General features: G+C 35.1%; 1 protein-coding gene and 1 long non-coding RNA gene across 2 annotated transcripts; both read left to right on the forward strand.

Annotated features, from left to right (window-relative positions):
* The first annotated feature begins 203 nt into the window (after positions 1-203).
* LOC136986449 (uncharacterized) lies at positions 204-2031 on the forward strand. The gene is made up of 4 exons (XR_010882485.1): positions 204-381; positions 829-922; positions 1632-1767; positions 1837-2031. It is a non-coding gene; the product is annotated as an uncharacterized lncRNA (long non-coding RNA).
* Positions 2032-7322: 5291 nt separating this feature from the next.
* Positions 7323-10957, forward strand: LOC136986452 (ribosome biogenesis protein BMS1 homolog). The gene has a single exon (XM_067283975.1). It carries the CDS (start codon positions 7429-7431, stop codon positions 10789-10791), a length of 3363 nt encoding a protein of 1120 aa, XP_067140076.1. The 5' UTR covers positions 7323-7428; the 3' UTR covers positions 10792-10957.

The following is a 10957-nucleotide window of genomic DNA, read 5'->3' on the forward strand; positions in this document are numbered from 1 at the left end:
TCTCTCATCACCACAAGAGGGCATCTTTATAACTCCCTCTTGCGTGAAAAGTGAAATTATGTTTTTAAATCTCTATAATTTACAAATTACAAAATCTTTACTAAATCCATATTTAAAATAAATGCTTCGCAATACGACTAATTTATAAACATTTAGATAATGTTTTTAATTTATCTAAAGAAACCATGAAAAAAAGCCATTCTGAATAATTCGAATTGTAATCGAATGAATATTCAAAATTAATAGAATGAACAATGTTTCAATTAATTAGAAATCTGTTTAATATAGTATACAAAAAATTACGATTAAATAATGCAAATGCAAGACTTCTCGATAAATTAGGCCATACATTTGGATTGAAAAGAGAACAAGTTTTCTTAGGTAGTTTTTTTTTATAATATACAATCAATATCAATTTAGGTATATTTATAATGATCTGAATTTATAAATATTTCCAAACTAAACTAATTTATAAAGGATTTTAAAAAATACAAAAAAGTATTGAATTGTATATACACTTGATGGCTGAATGGTCGAAGCGATTATAGTACTTGCCACTTCCTATATCTGGAGGATTCGGGTTCGAGTTTGAGTGGCAAAATATTATATTTCTCATTATTCAGCTGCTCTGTATTGAATTTGTCACAGTGTTGGGCATGTAAAATAGTCCTTATATTTCATATAAGACAGAAAAACTTCATGAAATATATTTTTAAAATAAATCTCATACATTATGTATTTCTTATAATTCAACGTTCAAATGATATGAAAAGATTTAATTATTAATTGAATAAGTATGTTAATATTTATTTTAAAATATTTATTTAGGTTTTGTACTTTTTCTTGGAATTTATTTGATCATTGGATACGGAGCAGAATTTGTCTGCAATTTTTCTGCAATCATCTATCCGATTTATTCTTCGTAAATATGATTTTTTTTCATTTTATGTATTCATAATAAGTCATAAATACTATACTATAATTTATAAATAATAAGTGTTTTTTTATTTAAATTTTTAAGTGATTGTTCTAACATATTATGACTAATAGCGCAAAAGACCAGATGGTCGAGCTCAACTGCTGCTCCGGGGTCTAAAACCAAATTGTTTCCTCATTATAAATTCGATTAGACCCACAATGGGGACAACACGACATATATAGGTTAAACCATCCTTTGAATTTTTTGGGTAGACACAAACGTGAATCTGAATCTCTCGGGATTGTAAAGGTAAGGCAACGCAATACCTGGGCGATCTGCCAATGGGTAATGACTCCCGAGAAGAGAAGACTTTGAAGATGAAAAACTGGCTACTACATAAGTATTATACACGTGAAGAAAACTCCACGTGGCCAATCCATTAGTCAGCTGTTATCTACCAGTGTTCATGGGTTTTATCCACTCGGCCATTGACAGGGTCTCGTGAATCTCTCAGAGGAGTAAGCTAGGTCAACGCCATTTCCTTTATTGGATATAAAATCAAAGGATGGTTTTGTTACGGTCTATCTCCTCCAATGCTTCATATTATTGATTCTAATTCATTTAACCGATATTTAAATTTATGTTCATTGTCTTCGTGTATCAGTTGAAAGTATTTATATTTATCCATTTGTCGTCTTGTTATACTTTGTAGAGTAAAATCGATAGAACAAGAAAATATAGAAGAATCGAAAAGAATGTTAATGTTTTGGACAATTTTTGGATGGCTTTATTTTCTGGAACGTATCTCTTTTTTCTCCAGATTCATTCGTTATTATTGGATTCTCAAGGTAATCCATTTGTATTTTAAAATTTAATGATTTGTTTTGAAGTTAAAATTTCATTTCTATTTATTTCAGATGGTTTTTCTGTTGCTTTGTTTTGTACCTATACCAAATAATTTATCCGATTACTTTATTCAGATCGTTGATAATGTTAAAACATATTTAAATGATACAGGTAAAAACGCTGCTACGCGGAAAACCTCTTCGGAGGCTCAATAATTTTTGTTTAAAACTTAAGAAATAAGAATAAAATTTGAGTAAAAATATAAAAAATAATCATATACAGTCCAACTTCGGGTTACGAACGCCCCTGTTTACGAACAAAGTTTTGAACGCCATATTTTTCTCCGATTTACATGCGATAACTCGGTTTCCGAACAAGCTACTCGGCAAGAGCCAGCTGGCACAGATTAGAGAAGCACAGATAGTCAATTCTTTATACTTTCCAGGGATGGGAGGATGTGCCTATGCTCTTATTAATGAAATGTGTGCAAAATGAAGTAAAGTGCAGAGTTTTGTTGAAAGGTATCACCCTGATAAGGCAGTAGCAAGCCGTGTCATTAACCTTTTCAAATAACAATGCTATGTCTCACTTCTGTAACATTGCAAAACGTAGACAAAAGCAAAATTTCATTAGATAAATTTTTTATAAAAAAAAAAAAGCTCTAATGAATCCCAGGCAGAATCGGCTAGTGAGAAGCAGAAAATCCAAAAGGTAAGACAAACACTCCTGAAGTGCAGTTACGGAAGCAAAAAGATCAGTTTTCTTTTAATTCGTTGATGTCTGTTATAATGTGGAAATAGAACAAATAAAACAAGTAAGTTCTGAGGTTTCTAAATCCAGTGAGAATTTGTATCAAATAGTAATTGGAATGAAGATATTTCAGTTTGTGCTGGTATACAATTGACGTGTTCAATTTGCAGATAATTTGGTCCATAATTTCTGTCATTAGATCTTCTATACAGATAGTATTATATATATATATATATAAGTGATCATGGATTTAAAAACTTTGCGAAACAAGATTTTCCAATTTGTAAAACCTTGTTTTGATGTCCACCCTCTCCATTTCCAAAAATTTCAGCTTAGCGTAGTAACTGAGAGGGAATCAATTAAAAAGAATTGATGATATTTCTGAAAATATCTTCAGAGTGTTCACTATGAGTTTATTAGGAAGCGTGGAAATGAAATTAAGAGTCATACGGTTTCAGTACGAATGATTATCCGAAGCGCCTAGGACTCAGACTTTCCTGTCAATCAGATTTGAAGTCAAGCAGAAACCGAATGGTTTTGAAATGCATTTTAAGATTTTTTCATTTATTCGTGTTCCATTTTATCAATTTGAAAGTCGCGATTTAGTAAAATAATAACTTTTCTGTACATTTCTAAACAGTTGTACCGGACAAGCTTAAAACACTACAGCGCATATACAATAGTGTAGCAGCTGAATAAACTAAAATTCAAAATAGTTATCAATCGCAACACATCGTTTTATACCTGGCTCTTGGGAACAGCTTTAATTGAACTTTCCAACAGCTGCTTATTGTCAGACCCCTAATCCTGAAAAAAAGCTTTCGCAGTAAATCCAATTTTTCCTGATTCATTGATGTGATTCATATTTGTGGGAATTTCCAATTGCGGTTCAGAAAAATTTGTTACATGCATGGAAAATGGATCGTTAAAACTTCAGTCTACCGCTTTGAGATCGATTTCGGGTTGTTGAAGAACCCGGGGCAATCTGTACCTGGTATGTCAAGACAGTCCGGCAGCCCAAATTGTGGATCTTCAGAAACCGACGATGGGTAAGATCAAAACGGTCCTCCAAAAACAAAACAAAACAAAAAAATCACCAGCTGCCATATTGCAACTGTGATAAAATATACGATGAGCACGAAGATCTTTAATTGATAATCTTAGAGATTAGCATACTGAAATACGAGCGAGATTTGTGCGCAGATAATTTCTTACCATAATAAATTTACACAGATTTAACAGAAAAATTCATCACAAAAGCGATTATTGATGCGAATGTGTAAAATTCCATTTAAACCATGCAAGTTGTGATTACCAGAGCCCCTTCGGCCGCCAATTTAAAGCGTTTTAATCTTCAAAATTGGCGTTTCCACTTTCCGGGACGAGGACCCAGGGGTTGGATTTTGGGAAGCGAGTGTTCGGGTTGTTTCATTGTGTCGAATTACACAGAACGAGGCGCTTGACATGTAAGTGCATGAGTGCGAGAATTCGAGTAAAGGTTAAACGGTGTATATCTTCGTGTACAGTGATGTTATGTCTGTGTTTTGTATGTGTGTGATCAAAGAACGTCTTCGGCATGTCTATAAACAGAAAAACAGTAAACTGCGATACGAGAATAAGACGTGTTAAAAAATGAAACGAAAGAGTTCTTACCATCAGAGATTTCGGAAAATATTCACATGTCCACTTGGTCTTCTTCGTGGTAAAGTTGGAGAGGGAGAAGGATCTCCCTCCCAAATGTTCCTACAATGCACAAAGACAGTGAGAAAAGGAGAAATTGATTCATTTATTACCTAAGGTTAATATTATTACCTTTATCAGACAGTCTTTCTTCCCGAACAGTGTTATGAGAAGAGCGAAGGACCTGACCTAGACTAGCCTAACCTAACCTACCCTAACCGGAAGCTCAATCCTCGTAACAGCTGTTTGGGAAGAAAAGTCGGCCGAATGTCGCGTCCGGTGAAGAAACGTGTCACGTCCGGGTGGTCACAATCGGGAGTCAAATCCGTTGTCGTCGACCGAGTGTCACGTTCGGGAGACAAGTCCGTGGGTCACGTCCGGGAAAAGATGTTGAGTCCGGGTGAAAAGTGTCTAATCCGGTAAAGATTAAATAGAAAAAAAATTAATTAAATTTAAGGTTTTAGTTTAAATGTTAGTATGACAAGGAAAAAAAAATTAAAAAACCTCTTGCCTTCTTATACTACGTTTGTAAATTGAAACTAAAACCTTAAATTTAAATGATACTTCAGAAATAGCAAAGGAAAAAGTCGTTCAGATCTCTTGCGAAGCGACGCTTTTTCCTTTGCATCCTTGCCCACACCGAACGAGACGATCCCACTCGTTGGAAAAGAGAGGAATGATCGAAACATTCCTCCCCTCCCAGTGCAGCAAAAATGATGTCAACATGGAGACATTTCACTTTTTGGAACAAGTCCGAACAGCGAAATGCCTCCTCTCCGTTCAACGCGGAACAGAGAATGCTGTCGACACCTTTTATTCTTGAAGTCGATCCCGTGAAGAAAGAACCCCTTTCGCAATTGATGGAAGAGAGTTCCTCTCCCCGCTCAAAGGGGGAAAAGGCTCTCTCTTCATCCATTGAGGAAGGAGAACGCCCTTCACATTTCTTCATCTTGTTGGGCCGCAGCCACCGCCAAAACCGCCAGTCCTTCATTCTGTAAAGAAAGAAAAAATATATATATATATACTGTATATTAATGGGATTCGGATATACTTAATGCAGAAAAAGTTCACGACAAATCGGAATTCGAATAGCTCGCGTTAGATCCTACCGGAAATTGCTAGAACGTTCCAACTGTATTTGCAGTAGAGACGACCGACCCGGAACGAAGAAACTCTCTTACGTGTAATTTGTATTTGTGCGACAGAAAATTAAAGACACGCATGCGCGTAGCCATGCGGAAAAGGCACTCGAGCCCAAGTCGTAACAAGTCTTTCGTTCTAGAGCAATTTACCCTAACGTGTACCGTACGTCACATAAACGCAACGACGGCACTTAAAAGGGTTTCGTGCGAAGAAATTGCAAACGAGTCGAGCAAAACACAAGACAAACGTACGAAGAAGCGAAACGTGCCCACAGCCCAATTCGACATTCGGGACACGAATGTTTAAGTGGCACAAAGCATTGGCAGAGGGTTACGTAAGTGTGGAAGATCGACTGCACTCGGAAAAGACCACCTCGTGGAAAGAGACAAAGAGCCTAAGGAAAGGAATTCTCTGTGTCCAGCCTGTACACATAACTGTTAAGTGTATTAGTATTAGATGTGTTTGCAGACAATTTAATTCTGGCAAAATAAGCCATTGAAAAGCGTTGTAACTAATACATAAATTGCATGGAGAAGTCGGAGGTCAAAGGGCGAAATTTTTGACCTGTCCAAGGAACATCCCATGCTTCAGAATACGGTCTCCGTCCATCAATGTTACCAGAGTATATTTTAGTTAAATTACGAGGAATTCGTATTTAAAGTTAGTATTAAATAATTTTTAATTAAATTTCTATAAATAATCTTTATTCTTTGACCGTGTTTATAAAATATAAATGAATTAATTACGAAAATAAACCAATGAGCAAATACTTAATCCATTTACGGCCTTCGGTCGCATTCCAATGTGGCGGCTCGTTTAAAAGCAAGATTTTCTATAATCGAACGTCCTCTTTACCTCGCCTCCCCAAAACTAGAACAAATCGTTCCTCTCGTTCGTCCAGTATTCTCCGATTGACCGACAGCGCAATTTTTACTAAATTTCGTAATATTTCGTTTATCCGACGCCATTTTAAAAGCGGTTACGTGACGTCATCGAACGTTGGTTATATGAAATATGCGCGTTATAGTTTAGTTACGTAAACGTTAATTAAAGTGACTTATATATTAAATAAGCGAATTTTATGAATTTACCTGCCCCAAAGAAAATATCGTGTACGTATTCTACACCAAGGAATCAAAATATTATAGTTGTTCTTGTACGGAAATGGAGAAAAGTGATGGGCCTACTTCTCGAAACGACCGATTTAATTTTCTTTTTATAGCTGTTGTTGAAGCAATTTCTGATAATGGAAAATACTACAATATGTGGGAGGCAGATGTTGATCTCTTCTTGTCGACGCCACCAGGACATGTTTTAGACTATTAGCCGTTTGCATGCTACACATCAATGCTACTGCATACCTATTAGAACCGGCCCCGAGTCGTTCCAAGCGAGACTTTGTCGGCCTCTCATCGATCTTTCTTATGTGTTATATGAAGCCTATAACCTATGGCCCAAGTTTGGTTAGATTTGTTGAAATCCGGTCGTGTTAGAAATAATTGGCCATTAAGATCCTAAAACGCGTCGTGATCAAAATGGTGTCGATTTCTCACCGAAATAATATATTATGTAAGGGATATGGTACATTGAAAACCAACTAAAAACAATTTATGTGCAAGTGTCCTGCGTGCAATAAGAAACTGTTTATACGGAAGTGTCGCTACTTGTTGTACTTTCAACACCTGGTATAACAAGGTGACGGCCGGATGTTTGAGCTGTTAAGACTTCGGTCTACCGCTCTGAGATCGATTTCAGGTTGTTGAAGAACCCGGGGCGATCTGTACCTGGTGTGTCAAGACAGTCCGGCAGTCCAAATTGTGGATTTTTAGATACTTTAAAAACTACTCCTTAATTTTATCTCTTAATAAATTAATGATAAAATACATTTTGTATTTATTAATAATTTATTTATTATTTAAAAACTGTTTGTTTATTTATGTGAAATGAAATTTTTTTTAATATTAAAATCGCCGTTTACATCCGTCAGAGGGCGCGTTTACCAACGACCGCAATGGCCGAACACGTGTGCTAAAACGTGAGTATAGCTTAATGTTGGTTGTTATTCGTAAAGAAAGATACAGATCTTAAAAATGTCGGAAACGAAGCAAGAAAACAAGCCACATCGTGTGGCACATAGTGGGAGAAAAGCAGAAAAGAAGAAAGCAAAGAATCCCCACGTTCAAGACATGACTGCACAGCAACGAAATCCCAAAGCTTTTGCCATTCAATCTGTTGATAAAGCAGCAAGGAAATTTAGAAGAAAAATGGATATTCAAGAGAAAAAACATCATATACCACTTGTCGATCGAACACCGTTGGAACCACCTCCAATTATAGTTGCTATTGTTGGTCCACCAAAAGTTGGTAAAACTACACTTATGAAGTGTTTGGTAAAGAATTTCACTCGTCAAACGTTAACAAATATCAAAGGCCCTGTAACGGTAGTATCAGGAAAGAAAAGAAGATTGACATTGATTGAATGCAATAATGATATCAATAACATGATTGACATTGCTAAAATTGCAGATTTGGCATTATTGCTTGTGGATGCAAGTTTTGGATTTGAAATGGAAACTTTCGAATTCCTTAACATATGCCAAGTTCATGGTTTTCCAAGAATTATGGGCGTACTGACGCATTTAGATGTTTTCAAGAATGCAAAAGCATTAAGAAGAACAAAGAAACAAATGAAACACAGATTTTGGACCGAAATATATCAAGGTGCAAAACTGTTCTATTTGTCGGGTATGATTCGGGAAGAATATTTGAAAACTGAAGTTCACAATTTGGGAAGATTTATCTCTGTTATGAAATTTAGACCGCTTCAGTGGCAGACATCTCATCCGTACGTTCTTGTTGATAGAATGGAAGATTTGACTAATTTAGACATCGTTCGAAAAAATCCTGTTGTAGACCGCTGTGTTTGCCTGTATGGATATACCAGAGGAGCACCTTTAAGAAATAAGAGTCAAGTACATATTCCAGGATGTGGTGATTACCTAATTAAGGAAGTAAGTTTATTGCCTGATCCTTGTCCTCTACCCGATAAAGAAAAACGTCGATCTTTAAATGAGAAGGAACGTTTAATATATGCTCCGTTATCAGGAATTGGTGGAATAGTTTATGATAAAGATGCTGTTTATATTGAACTAGGTGGAAGTCATTCTCATACACAAATAAGATCACAACAACCATCTCAAGATTTAGTAAAAATATTAGTTGATACTGAACATTCTATAGACAGTAAAATGGCTGCCAGTGAATTCAGTTTATTTAGCAATACTAAACCATTAATGGAAGAAGAAATGGACGATTTTCTTAATGAAGATTCTAATTGCAAAAATACAGAATTAACTGAAAATAATAGAGAAACAGATAACAAAATACATGAAGAACATACAGAAATTCAGACAGATGAGGATGAAGAAGAATCTGAGAATGAATCATTTATGGAAGAGAAACCAGTAGATGATGATGTTGTTAATACAAACACTTCTGAAAAATATGCTTTTGCTGACAGTGATGATGATCTACAGTGGGATAAAGATGATATAGAAAACAATGATGTTAGATCAAAACAGAAAAAAGTAACTTTTGAAGATGATGACGACAAAGAAGAGGAGGAGGAGGAGGGATGCTTGAAATGGAAGGAAAATCTGGCCCAGAAAGCAGCTGATACATTTTATGAACGCCAGAAAGATACTAGAAATCTGCATAAACTTGTTTATGAAAATGATCTTTACCAAGATGACGGTGATAAAGATGATGATGATGATGATGATGATATTTTGAAAGAAGTGAAAAATGATAAAATGAAATCATTTTTAAATGGTAGTGATTGTTCGAAATTTCAAATTCCAGTAATGCGAGATTGGCAAGATGAAAGTGTAAGTGATTTCATTAAAGATTGTTTCAGTGTTGGTAAACTGGGATCAGAGGATGATATGATTGCATCATCTGAGAAGGATGATGAATTGTTTGGTGATTTTGAAGATCTTGAAATGGAAGATACTGGCAATAATAAAGAAGACGAAAGTGATGATAGTGAAGGTGAAGAAGAGAATGTAGAAAAGAATGAAGATAAAAAGGAAACAAAAACACCAGAAGAAAAACGAATGGAAAGGAAACGCAAATTGAAAGAAATGTTTGATTCGGAATATGATAACAAAGATGGAAAATCGTATTATGATACTCTCAAAGAAGAATTGGATCAGCAAGCAAAATTGAACAAAACTGAATTCGATAACATGACTGACAATCTGAGAGTGCAGTATGAAGGTTATCGACCAGGAATGTACATCAGAATAGAATTAGATAACATACCCTGTGAATTCGTCACTCATTTTGATCCATCTTATCCAGTAATTATAGGAGGATTATTAAAAGGAGAAGATTCTATGGGATATGTACAAGTTCGTTTAAAGAAACATCGTTGGTATTCAAAAATTTTGAAGACTCGTGATCCTCTAATCATATCATTAGGTTGGCGCAGATTTCAAGTTATGCCTCTTTACTCCATTCAAGATCATAATGCAAGGTATAGGTTATTGAAATACACTCCTCAGCATCTTCATTGTTTTGCTTCATTCTGGGGTCCAATAACACCCCAAAATACTGGTCTTATTGCCGTCCAGTCAGTTTGTGATATTAAACCAGGTTTCCGAATTGCTGCTACTGGGGTTGTGTTAGGATTGGATAAATCAGTAGAAATAGTGAAAAAGTTGAAACTTTGTGGATATCCATTTAAAATATATCGAAAAACAGCATTTATCAAAGACATGTTTCATAGTACGTTGGAGGTAGCAAAATTTGAAGGTGCAGCAATTAGGACAGTCAGCGGGATACGTGGACAAATTAAAAAAGCCATTCGTTCACCCGAAGGTGGCTTTCGTGCATCATTTGAAGATAAAATATTATTAAGTGATATCGTATTTTTACGTACATGGTATACCGTTACAATTCCGAAATTTTATGCAGTTGTGACGTCATTATTACTACCACCCGCACAAAAAGCCAAATGGCAAGGAATGAGGACAGTTGGACAGTTACGTTATGAAAGAGGTCTTCATGCAAAAGTTTCTCAAGATTCTCTCTACACTCCTGTCGAAAGGAAAAAGAGGCATTTTGCTCCTTTAACTATTCCTCGTGACTTACAGAAAGAATTACCGTACAGAGATAAACCTAAACTGGAACCCACAAAGAAAACTCCGAGCATCCAAAGTAAGAGAGTGGCAGTTATATTGGAACCACACGAAAGAGAGGTTGCTAATTTAATGAAAACAATGTCTGCTGTTCATAATGAGAAGATAAAAAGAGAGAGAATTAATATGTGGTTAAGAGTAAAGGCACACAAGAAAGAAAAAAGAAAATTAGAAGCAAAACAACAACAAAATCAAAGACAGTTGAAAAAAAGAATTTTTCGTATTTTGGGAAAAATTAAAAATAAGAAATAGATTTAAGTTATTTTTAAATTAAATATTTGTTTAAAAAAACTACTTTTTAACATTGTTTAAGGAAATATTTTATTTTTTTTTTAAGAAAATAAAATAATATTTTGTTGATTGATGTGAGATTTTATGATAATACTTCAATATATTGTTTGTAAGATTAGATTGAAAG

The sequence above is a fragment of the Centruroides vittatus genome, unplaced genomic scaffold (assembly GCF_030686945.1).
Source record: "Centruroides vittatus isolate TY-2023 unplaced genomic scaffold, ASM3068694v2 scaffold_1025, whole genome shotgun sequence".
Classification (NCBI taxonomy): domain Eukaryota; kingdom Metazoa; phylum Arthropoda; class Arachnida; order Scorpiones; family Buthidae; genus Centruroides; species Centruroides vittatus.

What these genes read in the sequence shown, in the direction of transcription:
- LOC136986452 (XM_067283975.1), top strand. Translation starts at nt 7,429, where the DNA reads ATGTCGGAAACGAAGCAAGAAAACAAGCCACATCGTGTGGCACATAGT.